The sequence below is a fragment of the Vidua chalybeata genome, chromosome 7 (assembly GCF_026979565.1).
Source record: "Vidua chalybeata isolate OUT-0048 chromosome 7, bVidCha1 merged haplotype, whole genome shotgun sequence".
NCBI classification, from domain to species: Eukaryota; Metazoa; Chordata; class Aves; order Passeriformes; family Viduidae; genus Vidua; species Vidua chalybeata.
The window spans coordinates 11800951-11828167 of NC_071536.1; the positions used below are offsets into that span (position 1 = coordinate 11800951).

At 39.8% G+C, this 27217-nt stretch overlaps 2 protein-coding genes across 5 annotated transcripts; one reads left to right on the plus strand and one right to left on the minus strand.

Annotated features, from left to right (window-relative positions):
• Nucleotides 1-6357: 6357 nt before the first annotated feature.
• On the plus strand, nucleotides 6358-24265 carry C7H2orf69 (chromosome 7 C2orf69 homolog). Of its 4 annotated transcripts, none has more exons than XR_008431779.1 (4): nucleotides 6358-6663; nucleotides 8406-9249; nucleotides 18462-18696; nucleotides 24182-24265. XR_008431779.1 is itself a non-coding variant. In XM_053947293.1 (3 exons), exons 1-2 carry the CDS (start codon nucleotides 6358-6360, stop codon nucleotides 9243-9245), a joined length of 1146 nt encoding a protein of 381 aa, XP_053803268.1. In that variant the 3' UTR covers nucleotides 9246-9249; nucleotides 18462-18861. The 4 variants fall into 4 exon arrangements, 2 of the variants coding, with proteins under 2 accessions (XP_053803268.1, XP_053803267.1); XR_008431778.1 differs by lacking the exon at nucleotides 24182-24265 and adding an exon at nucleotides 23083-23215; XM_053947293.1 differs by lacking the exon at nucleotides 24182-24265 and having other exon boundaries at nucleotides 18462-18861.
• TYW5 (tRNA-yW synthesizing protein 5) lies at nucleotides 14108-27184 on the minus strand. The gene is made up of 8 exons (XM_053947294.1): nucleotides 26412-27184; nucleotides 25376-25530; nucleotides 22289-22358; nucleotides 21356-21400; nucleotides 20739-20876; nucleotides 20023-20110; nucleotides 19441-19557; nucleotides 14108-17729 (listed from the first exon to the last, which is right to left on the minus strand). Exons 1-8 carry the CDS (start codon nucleotides 26496-26498, stop codon nucleotides 17473-17475), a joined length of 957 nt encoding a protein of 318 aa, XP_053803269.1. The 5' UTR covers nucleotides 26499-27184; the 3' UTR covers nucleotides 14108-17472.
• Nucleotides 27185-27217: the final 33 nt, after the last annotated feature.

Here is a 27217-nt window from a genome sequence, read left to right on the forward strand (position 1 = left end):
AGTCACATAGCTTCTACTGGTAGATTTAACAAAAACAAGTTTTCCCAAGGTAGCACCAAATAAATCTTGATAATCAGCTAAGGAGAGGTTTTTTTTATTTGTTTGGTGATATGGGATTTTTTTTTAATGTTTGTTTGATTTGTGGTTTTAGTTGGCTCTTTTTCCTCAGAAATACACAAAAAGGGCAAAACTGTATCAGTTAGAAACACTAAATGTCACTGGGTATTCTGAAGATGAACTTTTATTCCAAATGCAGCTGAGTGAAGTTATAGGAACCTCCTAACAGAACAAAACATCATTCTGCATGTACATCATAAAGCCTTAAAACAACAAGTAACAAGATTAGAGAAGTTTTGTATCACAGGTATATTTAGCTTCATGTCAACACAGCCTGCAAGATGCTTTTCAGTCTTAGGTTTCACATGTGGCTTGGTTGAGATGAATTAGAGAGTTACAGAATGGCGGAAGCTGGAAGGGACATTCTGAGACATCTAGACCAAGTCACCTTCTGATAGCAGGTTCAGCTTGGGCAGATGGCTCAGGACATCTGAATATTTCCAAGTCTGGAGACCTGGCCCAGTGTTTCATCACCCTTACAGGAAAGAAGTATTTCCTTTTACTTAAATGTAGCTTCCTGTACATCAGACAAGTGGGAAATAAGTCTCACCTTCTAATAATAAAAGTTCCTTTTTGGCAAAGAGTTTAAAACTCCTTAGGAGTATAAAAAAAAAAAAAAAAGACATTCTTAACAAATCAAAAGGAACTTCTTTACTTAAAACAGATTGTTATAGGCATCATCTGGAGATCTACTTACCACTGCCACTTGACTACTTTTGTGCTCTAGAGGAAGATAAAAATTTGAGATTTCTAGTATGCAGTAAACAGCAAAAACTTCAATTCACCATATTGCACAAGCACATATATAATTTTCTGCCTGCATTTAAAAATAAGTCTTTTGATAAAGCTGAACAGAAGAAGGTGCTTAAATACTTCAATTAGTAATAATTTAAGTTAGAGATACCTTTTCTTACAGCCTTGTATGTATTACATGTGCTAAAATCTTCCAAGTCTATCTACAAATAAAAGGGATTTTCCTTATCCACATGAAGCACTGACCATGACAGGATTATTTGCATTAAGAGTGATGAAGAATTGCCTGATACTGTAAAGTAGCAAACATTGCCTGTTACATACTTTCCATTGTCATTGCATATGGGAGAATATAACTGGATGCTGAAGAAGATGTATCCACTGGATATCATATGGCTAAGTCTGTCCCTTACTTCATATAAACATAGTCTATTTGAATAATTTTTTTTTTTTTTTTAGGTCAGTATCCCATAAACAAATGAGCTATCAATCACAGAATCCTGAGCTTATACAGTACTCTTCCTAAGAAAATACAGTTCTCTAACAAACAAGTAATTTCAAGTTGAGTACCTACTTGCCTACTGTTTGTGTAAGGTACCATGCAAGCACCATCTCAAACCATTTTTGGAAGGAAAAGTTAGAGTGGATGTGGTATAAATTCCAGAAACCCATGGTGCAAGGATACTGTCTTTGGCCAAATTCGGACCTTATTTCTGTGCATGTGGCAATCCAAGTTAAAAAAAAGGAATGGCAGAAGTTAGGCTCATGTTGAATGCATTGCAATATAGCCATCTACAAAGCCAGAATATTCTAAGGAAAAGAAGAAAGAAGGGAAATTGGGATACAAGCACACACAAGCCAGAATTTCACTGCCAAACCTCAGACTGCAGAAATGATTAGGGGACTGATCTTTCTCCAATTCTTTAAGCAAAAAAATCCCCTCTTATTACACTCCTTGGGCCACTGTGCATTTTTTTAAATCCCAAACAGATTTCCTAATTTATATTGATTTACACCAGGCATCACAGAGCTTCCTTAAATCCTAAGTTTTTTGTACACTTAGATAACCTGCAAAGCACAGAAACTTATCATTGTTCCATGAACAGCAGAAGGACTAATTTTTTTTTAGGGACTCCTGCCCTTTGCTCTTAGTTTTTCTATTAAAGTAATTCCAGTCCTTTCTGCTCACTGTGTCTTCTGAGCACTGGAGCCAGAGAGAGACAGCACAAGCAGGCTCCAGTGTGCTGAGCCACCACACTGAACTTTCAGCTCATTATGTTCAAACATGCTGTAAAAAAGCTGAATTCCCCCAGCTTTCCTTCAGTAGAAGCATTCATTTGAATAATCCTAATCTATTAATTCATCAATTTTCCCAATCCTTCCAGATTACTTGCTCTGCAAGTCCTACTCTTCACTTACAGCAGCCAACAGAGACATTGAAAATGACTGACAGAAAGGTATTAGAAAGGTAAACAGAATCAAGATTAAATGAAACCAATTTTCACAGAGAAACAGAAAAGAGAAAAAAGTGGTTTAAACAGTACAGTAGTTTCCAAATACTTTATACACTCTGATTTTTTCAGCACTAAAAAACCTGAGATGCTACATCCTGTTTTTTAGCAGCTTCTCCACACAGCTGACATAAAAGAAACATGGAATTACTTCTCATGCTGAAAAGCTTTTATTCTCACTTTCATACAACTCAGTAAATTGCCCAGAGAGTGATTTATTCTCCGCCATGATCTCCTGAATATCTTATACCCACACAAAAGATGGATGCTGGCAGGCAGAGCTGTCAGTAGGAATTTCAGCAGAAGTAAATTGTTTAGTACTTAAAATGCAGCATAATAGCTGTAATTTCATTTGAACTGTTGCCATTAATAGAACTACAAGCCAAGACCTAGGCATTTATCACTGTGAAGCTGCTGAGAATTCCTCTGTGCACACTTCACCACAGATGCAGGTAGCTCAGTCCTGGAAGTGTTACTGTACCTGAAAGAATGACAAGCCAGGCCTGGCACTTTCTCTCAATAGTGAAAGACACAGGTGGATATCAACTGCTAAGGAGTTTCCCACCAGTATTTAACAGGTGTTTTCACAGCTATTCCAATCCTCTGCCAAAATGCAAACTAGCAATTTCAACACATATGCATTGAGAAATGTTTAAAAGGAAACTAAAATATAATACACAGATATGCAAATATGTGTACATATACACTGCACATTAGTTGGGCAGGAAGCATATTTTTCTGTAGCATGTTCTTCTGAAATATTACATCTCCTACATATGACAACATAGAAATTCAAATACCTTAAATACTTGGCTAAAGGTATCACATCAGCAGATAGTTGTTCTTTACCTAGACCTTTGGTGAAGCACCTATTAAAATGCTTTTGTTTAAGTGCTGTGACTAAAACAAACTACAGGTTGTTTTCTTGGTCTAAAAAAATGTATACAACCTGAATTCTATTCTATGCCGTTTATATATGCCCTGAATAGAAGCTCAGGATTAGCATACATGCTATAAAGGCAATGAAACATAGCTAATTTCAGAAAAAGTTCTTTGACTATATTTAAGACAACTTTTTTTGTGTATCCTTTCTACTCAGAAACTGCAAATTTGGCTGCCTTTGACAGGTTAAACGAATTAACCACCCTGCAGGCAGCCCCAAGGGTCTATATGGGAACTCAGACACTGAAGAGGTGAATAAGCCATTAGTTCTCTCCAGAGGAATTAGTTTTTATATGCATGTCTCTCATCACTGCTAATCAACCATAATACACATTCTTTCTGCCAAACCCCTTGAGATGTATGAGTAAACATCCACAAAGTCTGAAAAAATGCTATACACTTCACTTCCCTGTCCTACCTACAGGAGGGAAAAATGAACAGTGAACTGCACATGCAGGACAGGCTGTTCCACTGGCAATTCAGAGGTCAGCTCGTGACTGATCCTGTGTATGAAAACTGTGAGGGCAGCTCTGGGGAAAGAAGAACAGATGTGGTAAGAGAAGCAGCATGTAAAAAGAAAAGGTCTTTCCTTTTACAATAACAGAGCATAGCAAGCAAAGAATTAGTAAATAGAAGAATGGAGACATGAAGCATCACAGAGAAAAAAGGACAAACATGCAGGCTGATAAGGCCTCTCAAAAATACAGTATTTCGTGCCTCCATTGCGTGATATGTCTAAGGATGAATACACTCAATTACTGAATCTACTTACATATTGCAACAGTCACATGACAAAGATTGGAAGCAAACTTAGAGCAATCAGTCACTATTAAAATTTATAATATGTCACAGATTTCTTGGATCTCCTTGACAGTAGGAATAAATTGGTGCTTTCTATTTTAAGTGGGAAAAACAGGTCATGTACACCATTATTTCCTATAATCAAAAGAAAGTCCACTCCCCAATTTTGGTCATGGTGTGTATCTGAATTCTGACTAAGATACGGACTAACTTCCATGCTCTTCCATAAGGCTCATGGAGCATTGTGGATGAAGATGAAAGCCTGTCTACAACCTTATGTATTAGCTTTAGTTACTTGATCCCAGTTGCATCATGAATACACTGTGGTTAAATAAGTATTTCTGGGCAGCAGTACCAGCATTGCCTTTGGTTACTGTAACTATTCCCACAGTGTGAATAATGCCTGTAAACCCTTCTGGGCTAGCTAATCTCTCATCTGCAGAAACCATCGGAGAGAATATAGGCCACAGGAGGAGAAGAGCACAGATTTTTCTTCATAGTACTGACAGTAATTATTCATGTTTCTCAACAATAATTACTGAATTGAAAACTTTCTTTTGCCTGACCACTTATTTCCAGTGGATCCCTGCTTTTTCATCAGGTATCAATAATCATAATAGAGCTGTGCCTGTGCAAAAAAACCTTAGCAATCAAAGTCCAAATATACAGATTTTCAGAGCACAGCCATTTTCCTCTATTTCTGTAGGCATTTTTTAAAATTACCTGCTTCCTATGAGAAAAGCAGAGCATTAGTTTCTTCTTATGCATATGCATTTCTTTGATCTTACCCAGTATTTCTTCAGTAGAGTACCTAGTAGAGAACAGAAGTGAGAAGGTTCCATTAGCCCACCTAATTAAGTTTTAGTGTCAGCACGGACCTGAATTGCTCAAAATTGGACTGCGAAAATCTGCTTGCATGAACTGAAATAAACAGTCGAATGAAGGAGCTGGAGATTTTTTTCCTAAATAACTGCTTCATTAACAGAGGCATTGTGAAAGTTTCCACTCGGATCATAGCCTTAGGGCATGCTCACAGAGAAGAAAATCTAGAAAATATTCTACAACAATATCGCCAAAATTCAAACCAGGAGAAAGAGGATGTGCTTAGGAAAACTCCGAAGTGAACACCGGAATGTTTTTAGCTGCTCTGATACGGACTTTTCAAATCGCGCCGCACAGTGCCATCTTCTGGTGATCAAAAAAATGGATTTTTTTTTCCTGGTCTGAGAAAAAAGCTGTAACCATATCAAATCTCATACAAAAAAGTTACTAGAAAAAAGTTACTAGAGTTAAGATTTTAAAAAAAATGTTTTAATAAAAAACAACATATAACACTTAAAACACCAAAAAATTTAATTTATCTCTTCTATTTCTGTAAAGGTGAATAAGCCACTCTCAAGTATTTTGCTGGTTTCTAGCTTGCTACACCAACAAATAACCTTAATGTCACCATATTTCCTTGTTGAATTTTCCAACAAGAAGAAACCAGTCAATAGTTTGATTACTTGAATAAGCAATTAGTGTTCAATTAACTCTCCTTTCTTGAGCTCCTCAGCTGACAGGAGACAAGCTTGGTATTCAGTAGTTTTGTAGGTTTACATACAAGTGTTTTTAAGTAGACTAAGAAAATAGAATAAAGGAATAAATATGCGAAATGTCGAAATTCTAGAAAAATGAACCTTGAATGCTTAGAAATAACTAAAGGCTCTGTTTCCTTGCTTTGTTCGCCGTGTAAAATAAGGAGTTCTCACCAGTACATGTGAAAGCTTTTCTTCCAATGCAGCAGAACTAGTGTAACCAAAGCCAGTATTTCAAAGCTACCCTTTTATTTACTGTTCTTTAAATACAACCAGCACTTTTAGGAGACAAATACCTTCCGTTTTGGAAATAAACGGCTCCACGTGGAGCGCTAGAGCCCTCCTAGTGCTGCAAGCTCTACAGCCACGCACTCCGCTGCCCCGTCCCGAGGCCGCTCGCGACCCGGCTCCCTCAGGATCCGCGGGCTCCGGCACGGCCCGAGGGCGGCGCGAGCGCACCCGCTCCCGCACGGCCCCGCGCGCTTCCCGCCGCCGCCCTTTGAACAGCCGCGTGACGTCATCGCGGGGCGGGCGCACGTGCGACGCCCCCTGCGGGGTCCCTCCCGAGGGGGCCGCGGGCGGTCCCGGGGCGGTGCCGGGGGCGGGCGGTGCGCAGGCGCGGCGCGCGGGCGGGCGGTGCGCGGAGCGGCGCTCCCATGAGCCGGCGCTGCCGCTCGGCCGCCGCCGCGCTGCTGCGGGGGCTCGCCGGCCCCGCCGCGCTGTGCCTGGGCAGCGCCATGAGCCTCTGCGGGGCGCCGGCCGCCTGCGCCGCGGGGCCTGCGGGCGGCGGCGGGGGGTTCTCCGCGGCGCGGCTGAGCCCGCCGTGGCTGCGGCTGCCCGAGGTGCCGGGCGCTGAGCCGCACCGCACCAACGAGCTGCTGCTGCTGCTGCCGCCGCCGGCCCCGCGCGGCCCGGCCCCGTCGCCGCAGCACCACGTCGTGTACTTCCCGGGGGACGTGCAGGTACGGAGCGCGGGTGCGGGCGGCCAGCGATGGGGGCCCGGGCGGCGGAGCGGCCGCAGGGCGGGAGCGGGGAAGCGGCGCCGGAGGGAGGCGTCCCCGGAAGGGCTGTGCGGGTGGGCATTGCCCGGCTCCCGCCGCGGCCGTCGGAGCATCTCGCTGCCACGCACGGTCGGGCACAGGGAGCGGGAACGGGCCCTCCGGAAACCTCAGCTGGAGCAGTAGTGGAGGGGAGGGGAGGAGAGGAGAGAAGAGTCGTCTTCACAGAATCACTTAGGTTGGATATCATCGAGTCCAACCTATGACCAACACCACGACGTCAAGTAGACCCTGGCGCTGAGTGCCATGTCCAGTCTTTCCATCAACACCTCCAGGAACTCCACCACCTCCTGGGCAATCCATTCCAATGTCTAATCACCCTTTCTGTGAAGGGTGCTTCCTAATGCCCAACCTAAACTTCCCCTGGCACAACCTAAAACTGTGTCCTCTTGTCACCTGGAAGAGGACACTGACCCCATCTGGCTACAGCTCCTTTCAGGGACTTAGAGGGAGCAATAAGGGCTCCCCCTGAGCCTCCTCTTCTCCAGGCTGAACACCCCCAGCTCCCTCAGCTGCTCCTCACAGGACTTGTGCTCCAGCCCCTTCACCAGCTCCATTGCCCTTCTCTGGACTCACTCCAGCCCTATAGCGCTGCCTGAGGGTGACAGTGTCAGGGATGGCAGTGTCTGAAAGCACGGCAGACAATGGAGACAAGACAACAGAGCCCTAAGGTGGCCGGTTGTTCTCCCCAGGCAGAGCACCATGCAGGTGTATGAACATCCCAGACACTGCCCTTTAGGAATTTGACAGGCTCTGACGCTTTCTCAGCCCGTCCTGAGAAGGCACCCTGTGGTCTCTTGAGTTGGCAAGAAATTGCAGAGACTCTGAAGTGCTGTCCCCAAGCATGTGGTTGACCTGTCGAACATAACATGTTCTGGTAGCCTGCTAATCTCACTTGTCATTACTGCTTCTCAAAAGCAGGGGTAGTGTCTTCTTGTTCAAGGGAAAAGGCTTTTCCTTCTGTCAAGTAAAGATGCAGAATTTTGTGTGTTTTTATTTTAAGGATTGGGATGGCCTATGAAGACCTGTCTGATTGCCATTCTTGCATATGGCTTCATTATTCCTTAGTAAAATAAATGAACTAGTATTCTTTGCCATTAAGATTTCAGACAAGAGGTTCATTCATGACTTGGGGGTTAATTTCTTTCCATCGATGCCCTCTATGGATGTGAATAAGGCAATAAAAATTGCTTACAGCTGAATGAGAGGGGCTATTTTTGTTTCTGTATAAAATCCAGAAAACTTGCTAAAGTTTTAAGTCTGTTTTTGTTTTGTAGTAAGATAATCGGTATTTCTGTAGATAGAGATAATACAATAAAATTATGTATTCTGTGTCATATTAAGTTGAATAATACTTTAATTTTCTTTTTGTGTGAAGTCGACAAAAATTATGAATATTTTCATGTGCTAACTTTATTGTATTGATCTTGGGGGTATTAAAAATATATGGTAAAAATATTACAGTAAGCAAATCAAAATATACCAGTTTCTTTTATGTGTTTCTTGTTCTGCAAACTTAGAAAGTGGGAGCCTCTAATACATGTTGTTTTTTTTTTTAACAGTCCTTTCTTATAAATATGAATACATTGGAGCTGAATCTTTTCACAATGTAATAATGCATCTTTTCTATTTTTTTCATTTTTCAGAACTATCATGACATCATGTCTTGCCACCCAGAAAACTTTCAGTGGGAGCACTGGAGTTTTGAAAATGTTGCTACCATACTCGCTCGCCGGTTCCCCAGTAGCTTTATTTGGGTCATAAAGTGTTCTCGAATGCACCTGCACAAATTCAGTTGTTATGACAATTTTGTGACGAGTAACATGTTTGGAGCACCAGAGCACAGCACTGACTTTGGAGCTTTCAAGCATCTCCATGCTTTGCTGGTTAATGCATTCAGACTCTCTCAGAATATTCTGCTGTCCCAGAAAAGTGTGCATGGTGTCAGCAAGGATGCAAAAGTAGCTGCTTGTAAATCACAGCCACAGTCTGTTCCTACAACAAATGGCTGCTCAGCCAAAGAAAGGGAGAGAGATTGTGAATGCTCTAATAATTCTGCTGTGAACGTCATGGTACCGTCTGCTGTAGGTGCAGCATCGTTTACGTTGATTGGCTTCAGTAAAGGTTGTGTGGTTTTGAACCAGCTGCTTTATGAGCTGAAGGAAGCCAAAAAAGACAAGAATACAGATGCCTTCTTAAAAAACATAAAAGCAATTTACTGGCTGGATGGTGGTCACTCGGGAGGAAGCAACACTTGGGTTACTTACCCTGAAATGCTGAAAGAACTTGCAGAGACAGGAATTAAAGTTCATGCTCACGTTACACCGTACCAAGTGTTTGACACAATGAGGTCATGGATTGGGAGAGAGCATGAGAAATTTGTACAGATACTTGAAGAATTTGGTGTGGAAATAAATGATCAACTGCATTTTGCTGATGAAGTTCCCTCCTTAGACAACCATTTCAGAGTTCATGAAGTATTTTGAGACTGTATGTATATGAACAGTATATTCTTTGTAGAAGCACTTTTAACACTGTAAATGTTGTTATCTAGATTTTCAGCTTTGAGCAGATGCTTTCTAAACAGAATAGTAAATCAGTTCTGTGTTGCTAATAGATACTATATATAAATTTCTGTAGCTTAAAAAGGCTTATTGGGACCCCATAACTATTAACAGATGTTGTTTTTTGATTCCTGGAAAAAAGTGTTATGAAGAACAATCCTATGCATGTTTTTTTGTTAAAAGTGAATGTTTATTCCTAAACTGTTGGCAGAATTTTTAGTCCTGGATGTCTAATATCATATACTGCATGTAATGGGACTTTAAAGTACTTGGGAATTTCAGATGTGTGGATACTTCAGCTGAGTGGCTTCCAGGGCTAAAACTATTGCTCTTTGTCAATAACAGATGTAAGGTTAGTTTTTTGGCTTAAGGAAATTGATTGTAAGAAGAATGTTAGTTATATATTTTGCAGAGACCTGTTTTATTAGGTAATAAAATCCTCCAGTTTTGTAACATCTCCTGTTTGAAACAAAAGTCACAAATACTCACCTTTGGAATAGTAGTGCCAATGCATTTCTCTTCCTTATGTGCGCCTTGCCATTTCTATCACTCTAAAGTTTGATTAATTAATTGTGTAGTATCTGCTAGTGAACAGCCATTTCATCTGGGGGCTTGAAAATTTTGAAGCAGCTATGTTAATTAACAAGGAATGTTGATTAGAGTGTAGCTTGTTTGTGTTTCAAGATACCTTGCTGTTGCTTTGCTAACTTCTGTAAGGACCAGCAGAAATTCCTTTATTATCACATGAAGAGGTGAAATTCCTACCTTGGGATGGCAAGGTTTTACTTGGCAATTGCTGCATTGATGTTGCTCTTAATCAAGCCATAAGCATATAATCTATTACAAGTTGCATTTAAAAAATTCAGACTACGTTGACTGTAGCTCTTTCAAAATGTCTCAGTTTTAAAATCTATTATTTCCTTTAAATGCACTGCAGTAGTTGCTTCTAGAGCCATCCAAAAGTCTTTTTTTGGAGCCTAATTTTTCCTAGAGAAAAAACCCCTCTAAATAGAAAGTCAGCCAGATTTGATACAGAAGATGTAATCTGGTTCAGACACCAAACCTGAGAGTTCTTAAGAAAGTAATACTGAAAGATGGACAATAATGGTATTAATGGAACTTCTCTACTGTTGCAAGTAACTTCCCATTTTGCTACAAAGCTTAGAATCATTCTTAAAGACAGCTGCAGTTATTACCAATGAACCAGTAACTCCAAATGGTTTTGGATTTCCTGGAAGTATAGGAATACAAAAGCAAGTTAGCAAAACACTGTGAAGATTACACAAACAATAGTGGCTAAGTTCTGAAAAAAGGCATTTTATTCAACTTTAGTTCTGTTTGATAGCTTAGTGACATCTCTGCCCTGCTTCTTGTTTCCTGTGACTCTTACACTGCAGAAAGGAAGTTTCTTCTGTTGGCATCATTAAAACTTACAAGGTTTTCTGTAGACAGCTTTTGGCAGAAATTGTGCACATCAGTGATCACTGAATAATGAGAGAAGTGTGTTGTACTCTAAGAAAATTTTCTTAACACTCAAAATATTAAGGGTGATAGAAAGGATTATGCATACAGTGTGCACCTTACAATTTGAAAGATAATTATATCACTAATAATTAGATTAATGTACCTAGTTCATCAAAAGAAATCTGTTTTAACTGATGGAGAAAAGTACAACATGCAAACAAACTCTAAAGAACCTGAAATATAGTTCCATCTGCTTTTTTATTTTAGGCTGTTTCTTGGAGATTTTGTTCAATCCTATTTGATGATTACCATCTTAATAGGCTTATAACAACTTTTTTATGTGTTTCAAGGAACATTTTTCCCCTTTAGGACCCTTGTGATAACATCTGCAGCATATGTGAGGAATTTTTTCTGTAAAGGAAATATGGGTCGCCTAAAGAAATGGTTTTAATAGAAAGCCTGCAGATGGCTTGAAATATATTTAACCATTCACTTAAAGAATAGTATTTTAAAAAATAAACCAACAAAAACCCCAGAAATTTCTATTGCTTTTGGTCCCTCAGTTTCAGACTGACTAGGCTAAGTTGGGTGCACTAACACTTGCCCAATCCAATAACACTGCAGATCAGAGACCAATTTCTAAACAATTCTGTGCCTGCCAAAACATCAGAGCTACGCTGTTGCAAGCTTTTGGAAATAGCTATTAAAATATTGACATTGTCTTCAAAAGTTTCTGGATGGCTGTCCTGTTAAAATAATACTAACCTGTTTGATGGAGGCTGCCTACAATAACTGTTAAATAGGCTCAAGTGTTGCTGCATTACTTTGAAGAATAGGCACTTTGTTGTAAAACTAATCTTGTTATGAGACCTCGTGTTGTGGAGGGAAAACTGACTGGTTGTTTTTCATTCTTTAAACAGCTGTAGTACTCTGTTGGAATGTGCCTCTGTCATTCACTACAATGCATGCTAAAAATAAATTTTGCAAACTATGTAGAAAATAAACTATTTCTAATGAGTGAAACCACTTTGATGTGAGTATAAAACCATTAAACAAGGAATGTGCAGTTTTGTGGATTAAGCTTTATCAGGTGTTTGTGGAGACCTAGTTTAAAAAATCAGATTTATTTGATTACTTTTCTTCAAGGAGGCTTTGTATTTGTGTAGTCAGCAGCCATAATTTTAAAACAACTTACTGGCATCTCACAAACAGGAAAGCTCGCATGAAGCAGCCAAGGGTGGGACATTTCTATGTTAGGATAAAATAGGTCATAGTGTGCATATGCCTGTTTTTCAACATTAACTGAAAAGTCAGTTTTTAATAAGCTTGTTAGGTGGTTCTCCTGCTTACAGTGGTGTAGTTCTGACATTTCTGTTTTCTAATGGAGTGAGCAGCCTTACACAGTCCTTAGTACAACGTACTAATGACTGGTGTTCTTGTGTTACATGCTTGTTTCTGGTACATTTTGAGACATGCTAACATGTACTAAACTGTGACTCCTAAATTCTTTTAAAGCAAGGCTTGATTCTATGAAATTGTCCAGATGACTGGAATGATTTTATTTTGTGTGAATCTAAAATGCTAAAAAGTTTGGTAAGCTTCTTCCCACCTGGGACTGATTTAGTCACATCTCTGCAAACGCTGATGCATTAATTTTGGCCCCTAATTTTGGAAGATGATAAAGGGTGCCATCCTTAACATGCGGCTGAAAGGAGCAATTTTTTCTGTCCTCCCATTGATAAAATCTTGCTGCCTTCCTGCACAAGCACTTTTATGGTAAGCTGTTCTATCTTTCTAAACAAACATCACTGCTGATAGAGATCAGTAACAGCAGTGCTATATATTTAAACAGTCATAGAAATTATTTTAAATAAGACTGCTAAGTCAGTTCAGGAGTTAGGCTGTTACAACTGTGGATATGCAGAGATAAAAATGATTGTGCATGAGCATGCACTCAGATTTTCCCTGGAGAAAACAGGAGCTGTAACAGTTACTTCATCTCTGCACATAACCAATATTTCTTGTCTTGTAGAGGCTGACGTTTGAAGCACTGAGGTTAATTGTATTCATTTACCTTGAATGCTTATTTTAAATTACATGGGGTCTTATGAGTTAAAACAAGAAAGAATTTATTAACAATGAAAATTTTGGGATGTGTGTGCTCTGTTGTGAGTGACATTTTTGGGTACATCCCAGCCTTGCAGAATCCACAAATGTGTTGGGTGCCCTTGTGCAATACAAAAGCAAAGGCAGGTGTCTCAAGACTGCAATCCATAAGAGACAGCCTCTTTAAATCACCTTCAAAGTTACTTCACAATCTTTTAAAATCTTATATTGAAATCTCATTTCATTTTTGTAAGGATGGTAGATTAAATAAAAAATGTTTACTTCTAATGATCATAACCTGATGAAAATTTAGACACATTTGAATATTGCAGATGGAGAACCTAAGACCAAAGCTGGCTTTCTGTTGGTGTTGTTGATCTCTTAACTCTGTTCAGAGGCAGGGTGACTGTTTTTAACTGGAATAAAGTAACATGAAGTCATTAAGCCAGTAAGGCAAGATCATATAACACCTATGTGCCAGACATACTGTTCCTGCCTAACTTCATTCTATCGGTATTAGCAGCATAATTCACTCCTCCTGCTGACAAAAAAAAACCCACTTGCACCGGATTAGCTGTTCCACATCACCGTGGAAACCATGGAAGACTGATTCAGGCAGTCATTTTGAATATAGTGTAGTGTGGGATATAAGGTATTGATGGATTAGGGCTTGATTACATGTTTCCAAGTGCCCCAAGAAGTGTCAAATTCTACTTAAGCAAATGACCAGAAAAGCAACTGGTAATAAAAAGGGGAAACACAAATTATCTGGTTTTAATTCATGCGTATAAACACCTTACGTACTTGAAAAGGAATGGAATGCCATTACTTCAAGGTTCAGAACAAATTTTCTTTGTTTCAGTAGGCTCTCAAAAGACCACTTTCAGTCATGATTGCTAGTTTCTTTTGTTAAACTTGGCACTCCAGAGCTGAGTTGTTTCTAAAGAAAGCACTGCTGCAAGACATAAAAACCAGTCAAGAGACAGAGCAGTGCTGAAGGGCAGGACAAAGCTCTTCTCCCACACCAGAGTTTACGCTCTGAGCAATACTCCTTAGCCTGGGTATCAGACAAAGCTGTTGCACGCCTTACAGAGCATGTGCTTAGCTCTTCTTTCCCATTCTTCCATCACGGGCAATACATTAGGGTTTTGTGGTGGAAGTTTAAAGCAATTCATGTCCTGCTTGACAGCTGAAGTATAAATGTTTTCACAGCAGAAATTGTCCACTGCTATGATCTGTGTTATTACTGCAAGCAACAGCTTCTGAGCATTCTTGTATGAACATGGCACTGCACGTGGAGCTGCATGTTTGACATGGTTGAGCAGTTCTTTTAATGGCTTCAATCTGCAACAAGGAACAGACCTGAACAGTTGGAAACAGTCATCTGCTCTTGTTGCTCTCAGGAATCACCACTTAGGTGAGATTGTTGCTCCCAGAAATTCCTACATTCAGAGCTCAGATTCTATCCCTACTGTAGAGTCTAACCCAAAGTAAAATAGGAGATCTTAATGTACAGCTTTACTGCAAACTTGGGTAACTATGGAAATGTCAAACTTCATCTGACCTTCAAATAACACCAGAATCTTTGCTTATTCAGTGATACCAACTTAGAGAATCCCTTGTAAAAGCTACTGTCTCAGAATGTATACCTTCGACACCTGTATCATTTGCAGGAAGATACCAGGTTTGGGAAGATACATTTTGGTGAGAGGAAGAAAGAGTCAAGGGTATACAGGAATTTCTCTGAAGATGTGAAGTAATGCATATTGGGATCACATCATATGTAATACCACCTCTACTGTGGTAAAATCATTCTCATCTTAGTCAAGTCAGTCTTGTGAAACCAACAGTGTGAATGAGACAAATAGTTTCATCCTGCATATTTAAAAAAAAAATACAGATGTATTTCTGATCCTTTGTAATTAAGTCAAACTCTTTCTCATTAGGCATTTAACTTGACACTTTACCTAGACCCTGTGTAGCTACTGGAGAGGAACATGTTCTAAGTACATAAAATTCTAAGCACAAACACAACAGGCAGATTTTTAACGATATGTTTAATTTTTTTACAAGAAAAATATTTTTACATCAATTTTTTCATTTGAATGTTTCCACAGCAAGCACATTTTAAAAAAATGAAACCTGAAATAATTTGTCATTCTTTATATTTCATATGGCTAAGAATAAATAATTCTTTCCAGGTGTTGACTTGCAATGAATTTCCATTTTAAATGCCTCAGTCACCAAATTTTTAGAGTAATTCAAGGTTTGAGGTAAGCCAAGTTTAAACTTCTGATTTCAGACATTGTCTTTATGTAACTGCCAACTCATCTTTCAGTCCTGGGCAGTCTGCATTACCCAACTCCTACAAATACACTGTTTGAAGTGGCTGCTTCGAATGCTTAAGATGGTCAGTGTTTATTTTTCTAATACCTGTTAACACAACTTCAACTGTTTTATTGTGGCAGGATCTCTAACAGACAAACGTCCATAAAATGTCAGTGGCTCTAATTCTTTGTGTGATTTCAGTCATGGATTTCTAAGTGTGTCTACTTGTAATCTCTCACTGTGTTATCTGAAAGTTACTCCTTTAATGCTTTCACCATTCATTCATCACTTTATTGCCTGTTTCACACCATGGTGCACAGTGGTTACAAAGCACTAAGTAACTTTTTTTTAAACACAGTAACTTCCAGATTTTTATCCCTAGTCAGATTATACTCAAATTAAGAAAATACATTTTTAAATGCTTGTATTCTTCTTTTATAGCATTTCAGAACAACAGTTTTAGAGAAGTTACTAAATAAATTGAAGAAACTCTTTCAAAGTGAAATAAAGGCTTCATTTTAAAGTTGGGAGCATGAAGATAAAATTTACACTTGAGTGTTGAGGGAACCAGAGAATACCAATCTGACACCTCCCTTTTGTGAATGGAGACCCAAGGAATGGCAGGAGACATCAGCACAGTAATTCTCTGTACCAGTATCTTGAGAAGCTGCTGGCAGTTAAAGTGATGGCACACTGCTAGTGCAGGCACAATGCTAGAACACAGCTTTGTTGAGCCCTGCAGGCTCTCTGAACCTCTCAATTCAGTCCTAACACACAAAGAATATGCTCTGTTCACCTCTGCAATTCAGACTGGGCCCTTGACATTACCAGTCCAACAAAGCCAAGAGGTTACCCCAGCCTAACAAGCAGAGAGATTCTGTCTCAGCAGTATGCACAAGCAATCCTTGTTTCCTTTCTGAACAAAAATTTTGGGAGACCTATTTGTGATGCCAAATTTAAATTCTACCCTCAGAACGTACAATGATGCCCGTCAGAATCGCTTGGCTGGTTCCATTCATGCTTATTCATTGAGATGGCTGGGTGCCCATTCACTTGGTACCAGACTATTTTCACTGTGTTCAACTGCCAAGAAGAACAGGTTTAGAAGAATAATCTGCACAGTGTTCAAGCTCCTGCTCTTCGGAAGAAAGCTTTTTTCCCATCACTTTTTTAACACTACACATTTATTTTGTCTAAGAGTTTTTGACAAGTTACAATTCTCAAAAAACATTGCTAGAAGTAACAGAGTGACCTAAGTCAGATAAATGCTGCATTCCCCAAACAGCACAAGTAATAACATCAGAGGCATTTCAAAGAGACAATGCCTAGCCTATCCTTTTTGTCAGATCCTCACCTTTATTTCACAGGGCTTTTGTGAGCACCACAATCTGCTGAAAAAGTAACCTTCTTCAATGCCTAAACAACAGGCTCCATCCCAAAAGGTGCTATGCAAACTCCCTTTCATATGGTAACAAAACAGCCTCAACAGGTTCTGTGTCTACTCCACAACTGAACTCCACTGCAGATAACAGGATTGTATCTGAATGGATTTGTGGGCACATTAGTGCCAAGTGTTTAACAGCTGCAGGAACAGCAATGCTGACAGCACTGGGGCAGTGACAAACATATTCCCCCCAGTAACACATTACTGAGTTAGGAAATGGGTAAATCATTTACATTGCACTCAAGCTGCTGCACAATTCTAAGTGTAATCTGGCATAGTTAGTTTTTGCTTTTTTTTCCTATTCCCACTCTGTCTCACTACAAGGGGGAGAAGAAACTCCCTACACTAATTGCCAGGTTATCACTTAAGAAGAAACCATGACCATTACAGCTACCACCAATGGCTTGCTTGGACCTCCTCAGAAACTGCTATGGCTTTCCTAAAATTTAATGAGGTTGCATTCACAAAGACTTCTAAGCATATATGCTGTCAGCCCACATACCAAAACTTTTGTTCAGAAAAATTTAAGTAGAACATTCCAAAAAAGTACAGTTATAAGTGGAGGCACTGCAAATATCTGTCTTATTCTAGAAAAGAGACCATCTCCAGATCAAGCAGACTGTGACCTCACTGCACATGAAAAACTACGAAGAAAATCTACAAGAGGAACTTTGTTATAGATTAATGTTTATTGACAGTTTTTATTGGTCTCACAGAAAGTGTATGTGTAAGTACAGATGGACAGTTTCCATACTAACATACAATTTTCTACTTGCAAGGGACCTTGCTGAATTGCAGTGTGTTACTTTATCCATAATCATTCCTATAGGCCTTTTCTTGGATACGTAACACCATTCTCCGAGCATAAAAATCCCTATATTCCTCAGGTAGTTCTTCAAGTGTTTTCAAGGCTCTGTCCAAGATCTGTATAGCTCTAGAGGCTGCCATGGGATCCTTATTTCCATAAGTGTCAGTCTTATCATAGGACTCAGCAGGAAGGTGCTTCCAAAAGACATTCAGTGCCACTCCAAATTCCTCAGAAATTACATTATGGAACCATAAAGCTGTAGAAAGAACGGTGTCTAAAATAAAAATTACTGTCCAAAACTTCCATGTGACTCCAAGCAAGTATCAGAATTGCCCAAACTAAATCTAGTTGAGGAAAGCCTCAACTACTGTATTTTTGTTTATTTATAAATATCCATATGAATGTATTGCATTGTATCAAATTTAAGAAGTTTTTCAAGACATTTATGCTGATCCGTAACTTCTCATAAAAGTAATAATTGCTGAAGTGTAGAGGTACTCAAATGTAAGCAAAGGGTAAGCATGTGTAGGGTGAAAGAAAGACACCTTCCCTTGCTCTCCTCCACTCTAAATGCAGGTATCTATTTTCACTTAGTCCCTAACCTTGCACATACTGCCCAGGCATTAATGTAAACCACCAGCATCAGCCAGGCCACTCAGGCAATGTCACTAATCCTCTCATAATGAAGGCATTAGGTTTTTCAGCTGAATCATCATGACTGTGGTAAGGAACCCAAGACATCTTTGTTTCATTGAGTACATTTAAAGAATCAGTTTAATATGGTATATTTAGGATATTTGAATTTTAAGCTAAAAGTCTGAATGCTGTGTTCATTTTATCTTATGTGCCTGTAGGTGCTGAAGACATAGAAAAGTTTATTCTGAGAAATCAACATGAAGTTTCTTACAGATTAGGAAGAGGGGCTGCTTCTACCTTCTTCATAATAACCACACACATTCCTCAGAAAACATCTTTTTTTTTTTTCCAGTGATATGCACTGCAGATTCTGACAAAGCACCATTCTCTGGACTCAAAAATCCCTATACTCCCCAGTCAGTCTTAAGAGAGCTGAGTGTGTCTCAAGTTTGATTCTGCTCACCCACTGGCAAAGACAAACAAGTATCTGGATTTATCAGCAGAAAACAGGGATGCTGACATCAGTAGCAGTGTGACATAAAACTATCTAACTGTGACCAAAAGTTTATGTAGGAAGAAACATAAAGGTAAGTTCAAAATTAAGTAACAAGTCAAAGGCTAAGAAACTATTATAAAATAACTTCCTAAAAACCTATTACCTTCTTGTTTACTGACCTGTTTATATTGCCCAGATAATGTAAAAGTGACAGGATAAGTAATAACTGCTGCAAGCTCACAATGAGTTAAAATAAAATCAGTAACAAGGAGGAGTAGTTCAATAGGATTAATTCAAATGCCTTTCCCTGACTACCAGAATATGTCATGTCAGCCCAGGAAGCAGCTTTCTGCTTGTGCAGAAAAATTATTTGGACTTGTGTTTCCATTCCCCAAAGATGATTATTAGTCTTTAGAAGGTCCAATAACTCTACCATCCATAATTATCATCAGACCTCATATGTGCCTCACAGTACTTAAGTGTCAGAGCTACAGAAGAACAGAAACAGTATTTCACTCAAATTCTGTCACTAAAAAACTCAGGTCATTGAAGCCATTTCAGAAGATAAATTTATAGTATCAATTTACTAAGGCACAAAATCAGGAGCATAGAGTGTACACTTGAGGGAAAGCAAGATTTGTAGGTAGATATAATAATACTGTTTCTCAGGTTAATTGTACAGTTGGAAGAAGTAAACTAGTTATGCCAACATCTTTCAATGCTCCTACTTATAACAGAGAAATGCTTTAGTAATCTCTTACCATCTCCAGAAAACATAAGTTAGAAACAAGACTGTTTAATACCATGCCATGGTCAGGAACTATTTACTACTTACCTGGAATAAATAACACATCTCCTGCTTCCAAAACACATTGATAGCGCTTGGCTTTCACAAAAAGGGGATACTTCTCCACGTCTGGGTTATCCACATCCAGCACCTCTGATTTAGTACCTAGGAAAATTTCAATGAATAAATATTCCCACTCTTCCAGTAGTAACAAAGCATTTTCATATTGCTGGAGATGGCAGTTCTTGAATCAAATTTCGTGCTGGTTTATTTGTCAAAACCAGGAAAACCTGATGGCACCCCTCATTTACTGAAGAGATGTTTTCCTGTTGTCTGTATTTGTTCTGTAACTGCAACCTTATTAACACGAAAAACCACTTTTCCTGACATCTAAAAACCATTTTGAACCCAGACAGAACATTTTACTCCTTCAGTTAGGTGTTGAAAATAATCAGGCAAAACTGCTCTTTTCCTTAGCTTTGACTAAAGCACATAGAATCAGAGTTAAAGGAACAAATTACTTCTTTTATACCAAGTAATCTGTTAGTGATTATTTTCTACAGTGCAACACTTTTGAGCTGAAAAGCTAAGATCACCAAACTCTGATCTAGATACCTGTGACATGCATACCTGATAAATATAAATATGGTGCATCTCGAGGACTGTACAAAACAACTCGTTTTCTCCCTGTGACTTGGATCAAGAAGTTGTCCATTACCTGGGATAAGCATAGTAATAGAGATGTCAGCCAAAAGTTGATTGAATTAATATATAGACTTCAATTGATCTAATTATTAGCTTAAAAAGAGAGTATTAATAAAACCTTCATGTTTTTAACAATAAAACATGTTAAGAATTAACTTATGAATAAATTTATTCAGAACTCACTGCACAGTGTTAGAAGAGAACCTTATTTGGAATCTATTGCATTGCAGCCAGAAACTACTACAATCATTGCACAGTTGACAGTGTATTGTACAACTAGAATTTATCCTAATCTGACCATTAGAGTGAAAAAAAAAAAAAAAAAAGGAAAGCAATGTGGAAGACAAAAATGTTTAAAGTTACCGTGTTTCGGTAACTCAAAATAGTTTAAAAAAGGGAAACAAAATAAAACATCCTTTAATCTTACAAATCTGGAATTAGACATAAACCCAGTTAAGATATTACGCCTAAGTAATGCAACATTTAAAAGTCACAGTACCGCTGAATGTGGTTCATTTTACTATTTCAAAATATGTGAAGTTTGTTATTATTCTCTAATCTTTGACAGAGATTTGCACTTTATTCTCTCAACTCTGTAATGCCATCTGCAACATTTTATGCTAAACCCATGTATTACCTACATCATAATGTGTCCACAACTGTAATCCAGCTGAGCTGATGCGGAAGACACTAGAGAAAAACTGTTCCTTCTCAAAATACTCTGGAATACAAACATCTTCTGCTAAAATAGGAAACTGCTTCCTGATATCTGCAATATCCTGAAACAGAAAGGGCATAACTCTTAGAGAACCCTCTATGCACATTGAAATGGGGGAGCACTTCACAATCATTTCCAATCATATGAAACAGGGTTAGAACTTCAGCATTGGCAAACACCTGAAATCAGCAATGCTTTCGAACATTGACTTGCCAAATGCCATTAATAAGAACAGCTGGAGAGCTGCTCTTAACCATGACTGCTAGGAATCACACTGCAGGAGCAAGAGATCAGCATAAATACTTTTATATTAGTTTACAACAAAAGCTAAAAAAAAGGGAGTTTAGCAATGTACTCTTCAGTGATCAGCTCAGCTCCCAAGCAACAGCAACTATTTTAGACACATTGAAGTACTCTGACCTAAATCCAGTCAGATTGACACACCATGTGACCCTAAGTAAGTTGTATGACAACAGGCTTTAAAAAATGTTTCTAACCTGCAACCTTACAATATTAGAACTGTAATCTCCAGTAACTTACCTTCCTAACATCGTCACCCACTGATCGCAAATAGTACTTTTCATCCTAAAGAGAACACAAAATGAGAATTGTTTGGGTTTTTTTAGTAAGAATTACCAAAACACTTAAACAAAGAGCTTGTATTTTCTCATTTAGCTAACACAGAATTTCATTAAAATATGGTACAAATAAAGGGCATCTACAAATTCAGCTACTTTGTTATACTGCAATTTACTGATCCCTGCAGCTCATCTTGAGAAAAGGGAAAAATAAGTTAACTGAAAGGAAAAGAGTAAAATGTGGCGAGATTGGTCAACTGCTTCAGCATTGCTGTTACTGAACAGACTCAAAGCAAATGCAGGTTATAATTTAAGTTCTTCAGTACATTAATGCAGAAAACTATTTTTATTGGCTTCAAAACTTACAGCATTCTATGCAGCATAAAAGGTAAAAAGCATGTCTACATTGAAAACTACTTGCTTCCCAATCAGAGTTATCTGAAAAATCCCTAGCCTGAACTATATGAACTATATGTAGAGATAACCACACATTTGCTACTCACAAATTATGTTACAATATATCTGGATTTGTATATTGATAGTCATCAAATTCTAAAATATCTTCATGACATTTTCTTGCAAAACACACAAATGATATGATTATTATTCTAAAGCAAGGTTTGATTTCTAAATTTCATATTGGAATTTTTGCTCATGTAAGTAGTTTTTGTTAAGAGACACAAAATGACTGAAGTTAACCACACTGTACACATACAAAAAAACTTCTGAGAAGAATTACTTCTCATATTTTTTCCTTTGGCATCAACCCACAAGAAAGTTAAATCAAAGATCAAGTTTTTTACTGAAGTAAGACTCTAAATTACAGTTCATCACTTTTATCTCCATATACCATCAAAATAACCAGCAGAAGAAACTGACACACTAAGGAAATTACCTCAGTAAGAAAGTACTCCTTGTGCTTGACTTCAGCTGCTCTTCGTACAAATGCATCAAAAGGCAGAGTTCTGAAATATAAATATTTGAATTTATACCATGAATCAGTGTAACAACACATGGTCTAAATTCTAGATTTATAATAATCTCCCTTAATATCAAGTACAATGGAAGATGCAATAGGCTGCTCTCTTATTTTTTTAAATTAACATGATGACCAATCAGTGTTTGCAGATGTTTGAAGAGTTCTCCCAAGACAGAAATCCTACACTTGGAAACTTCTCTGCTTTGGTGAATTGTTCCAAACAGAATCCTCTAGCAGCTGAGGCTGGAAGCACCTCTGAAGCTCCTCCAGTCCAAGCCCCTTGCCAATAGCGGGGTTCACTACAGCAGTTGGCACAGGACAGCATCCAGTTCAGTTTCGTGGATCTCCGAGGATGGAGACTCCATAGTCTGTCTAGGCAACCTGTTCTATTTGTTCCATTGTTTGACTAACCTCACTGTACAACAGTGTGTGTCTTTGTGTGTTAAAGGGGTTAACAGAATTTCCAGTATTTCAGCTTGTGCCCACTGTCTCTTGTCCTGTCACCATGGACCACAGAGAATCCGGCTCCATCGACTGTTCATACACTTCGTTAAGATCCCCTCTTGAGCTTAGGAGTTCTGAATGGTCTGACTCACAGAACAAAACATTTTTCACAGTCAAATTAAGACTCAAACTGTGGCAATACTTGCTTAACTGTTTAAGTGTGTCATTTTTAGACTTGTTTACTGTACATTTTTATAAATTTGCAGAAAAGCTCAGCATCAAGAAAACTCCAGCAGGGAAGATGCACATGTTTGTATCTATGCATTTTCTGCTATGAATTTGTGCAGGAACACAGATAACTACCTTCATTTGTATATCTATAAAATTTATTTCAGTTATATGGATTTTTAAAGAAAATATATGCTTTCTCAGCTCCTCAAAATACAGGAATCTCGATATTTCAAATGTTTCTTTGCAGTTTTCCTTAAATTTACTAAACACAACTTCAGAAGATTCAAGAAGAGTCACTGGGCATTAGAGCTGGTCCCTCTGAAGTCAGTAAGAGTGTTACATATTTATCTACATAATGGGAGCTTTTCATACAGATTACAGATTCTGGTATCAGTTGATAGCTGCATGGTAAGCCAAGCAACAGGACATGTATTCATTATTATGAATTCAATGTTACATTAATGCAGCTCACCATCTCATACTAAGTGTCACTGGATAATGAACTATTGCATGTAAACATCACATTTCAGAGCAACCACCAAGTACCCAGGGTTAAGAAGAAACCATTCTCAAGCAAAATTTTTCTTGATCCTGTTATCCTTTTTACTAGAATGTGAACCTGCATCTGATAATACTTAAACCAACTCTCTAAACATTTTAGGCTTGTTTGGAATAGGCAAATACAAAATCCACTGAAGTCAATGGAAAACCAAACAAAACCCAGTGCTCTGACTTCAGCCAAACTGTTCTATCATGTCCACTTACGTTTGCTGCTGAAGAAAGTGAGAGCACAGCTCTACTACAGCTTAAACTGATGCATTCTGGTGCTACCACAGCTCTGCCCTTGCTATCTGCTCTAATCACCCCATCTCCCCCCTTATAGTAGCACTGGCACTTATCTGACCTCTCCATGAACCTGCTTACAAAGCTAGAACAGCAGAAAACCATTCAGATTTCTGCAGCACGTCACAACCTGGCTGGATGAGTTCCAGAACCAACACAAAAACAGGGGTAGGAGTATGCAACTTACAACAGAACTGCAGAACTACTGATGTTCATTAGTTTAAACTAATGGAACTGCATGTTAAGTCCTCACAGTTTCTATTCTTTTGTTTCTACTTATTGTACCTTCAGATTAGAATGAGGGGCTTGCTGTGGAAAAGGTCAAAGCTTCCTGGATTTCAAGTGAAACATGTGAAAGTCCTGACACCTGCTATAATGAAACACCATCAGAGCATCCAGAGAGTCCATCTGGCTGTCTATAAACCTGCTCAAACTAAGACTCCAGAACAACTGTATGTGAACTCACAGCAAGAGATCCTAAAAAAAACCCCAAAATAGAGCAGGGAAAATGAAGTGTAGAGATAAGGTAAAGTTATTCAAGTACACCCTTATTTCAGAGATTCAATAGTTCACTATGCAGGGAGCAGAACGCATCATGATTGTAATTTGTGTTTATCCCCTGAACAACAGGCTCCACTCAAGAGACTTGTGGCTTGTTTACACATACAGCATATGCTCCCACCTGCTTAGAAGTTTAAGAGACTGAACACATCCTGTTCCCACCTGGGGAAAACAAAGGACTGCTAAAATAAAGGCATTCACCCTTGAAGGGGGTAAATTTACACAATAACTGAGATTAGATGGACTCTGAAGAAATGTGCTGGCAGTTACATAAGAGAAGCTCCAGAGGAGATCAAGGTTTTTTTTGTGGTCCACATCAAGATTAAAGAGCTGGTGAAATGTGTGGTATCCAGTGGTTTGAACATTCTGAAAGCTGCACATGCTAACTTTGAAAGGAACTTGGTTTTTACTAGTTACACCCTTTCTGGAATGGAATACCTTGGCTGGCACACACACCAGCATTCAAAGGGGATCAGGCACACAGTGAGTCAGAAACTGTCACTATTCAGTAACTGAGAATGCACCATGTAACTACAACAAAATACCAGGTCATCACGTGTAGATATCAAAGGTGTTTTGGTTTGTTTTCAATTAACAGCTGCAAGTGCCAGGCTCAAATTTCCTGCAAGAGTGCTCTGACAAAATACCTTTACAACACTTCTTCATGACATCATTTTTAAGATGCTGTTTGGCCCACCATCTCACCTTCGTTGTATTTATTCAGGATGTAGAATTAACAGAAGAGAGAGAAATCTAGGACAACCCTTTGATACATAATGTCATGTTTTCACAAACTATCTTCCTATTGCCACCCTCAGCATCAAACAGATGCACTGTATGTCTGTAAGTTACAGATGCACTGTAGTCTGTAAGTATGTCTGTAGCACATGCCTATAAAACACAAGAGGCCTTGGAGTGAAGTACCTATACACAAAGTTCTTACTGAGGAAATCCATCTGTGGCACTGCAGAAACGTGAATCTTTACTTCTTTAGATCCTTCAGCTTGGCTCAAGTAATCTATTGTCCATTTGGTGGTGCAAGTGCCCAGTTCCAGTCCTGTCAGCACTACTGGCTTTCTCTAAGGAACAACAACAAAAAAAATTCAGTGGTGAATGAACACAGCATCCAACAGAAAAAAAAAAAAAACAGAATTAATTTTTCAAATTACATCCAAGCAAACAAGCCAGTTGAGTGCCAGGACCCACTACACAAGGTCACAACTAATCTGTTCACAAGCAATGTGAATCAAATTCTGAATGTTGAAACAAAATGCAGCAAATTATGGAACTGTTTCTCTATTAACTACGTGTTCTTTCCTAGTTGGGTAAGGAAGGATATGGAGAGGCAAAGACAATTATAGCCCACACTTTGTGCTGGGGCCATTTAGGAATCCCAGCAGATGAAGGAATAAATTTAATCTTTCTAGTCAAGGCTTAGCACAAAACATGTAAAAGCCCACACAGTTAAGGTTCAGCCTGTGAGCTGTGGTGATGTTATGTTCTCATGAGAGAAAGAAGCTCTTTTTATCTGTATCAAGATTCCTTGCTGCTAACAACCACGAACAGGTTTGATCAAGCCTGCACACAAAATGCAGAAAGATATTTTGCTTTTAATTGGGACCTCGGAGGGTGAGGGAAATAAAACAAGAGATGACAAAGCAACAAAACTAACGATCACACTTTTTAACCACTGCTGAACGAAATGGACTCTTACAGAGATCACCTGTCAGAACTTGCCAGCAGCTCAGACAGGACCTGCCTATAGAAGCTCCTTGCTCCTAAACTCCCGTTCCCCTCAACAGATCAGGGCACCTTTCCAGGAACACACAAACACAAACCCTGAGGTTGGCCTGCCCCAGCTGTGCCCGCTGAGGAGGGGTCCCCGGACACCTCCTGCCTTGCCCTGTGTCGCTATGGAGCCCCACCCGCTCCGGCGGGTGCCGGGCAGAGCGCCCCGTACCCGCGGGTAGATGTCCCGCAGGAAGCGCTCCCGCGTCACCCCGTCCAGCCGCTCCACGGCCACCGCCCGCTGCTCCCGCCGCTCCATGGCCGCCGGCACCGCGTCCGCCCCGCCGCTTCCCCCGGAAAGAAGAGCCCGCGCAGGAGCGTTCCTGCCTCGCCCTCTGGGCAAGGGCCGGGAGCCCGCGGATCGCGGAATTGTCAGGGGCGGAAGGGATCTCTGGAGAGCATCGAGTCCAACCCCTGCCACGGCAGAGTCACCTGCAGCAGGTGACACAGGAACATGACCAGGTGGGGTTTGAATGTCTCCAGAGAGGGAGATTCCATGAGTTCCCTGAGCAGCCTGTTCCACTGCTCTGTCACCCTCAACGTAAGTTCTTTCTCAAGCTGAGGTGGAACTTATTATCTTTTAGTTTATGGCCATTACTCTTCATTCTGTCACTGAGCACCACTGAGAAGTGTCTGGCACCATCCTCTTGGCATCCGCCTTTGAGGTATTTCTATGCATTCATGAGATCCCTTCACAGTCTCCTCCAGACTGAACAGGCCCAGCTCCCGCAGTCTCTCCTCATGAAGAGAGATGCTCCGGGCCCGTCATCATCTTTGTGGCATCCGCGGGACTCTCCCCAGTAGCTCCTCATCTCTCTTGTACTGGGAAGCCCAGAACTGGACACCGTACCCCAGAGGCGGCTCTGCCAGGGCCAGCGGAGGGGACGCCGCCCCGCTCCGGCGGTGACCGGGGCTCGAGTCCCCTGACCCGGCGGGCTCAGCCGTGTTTCCGGGGAGCGGCAGTTGCGGCGGACAGGG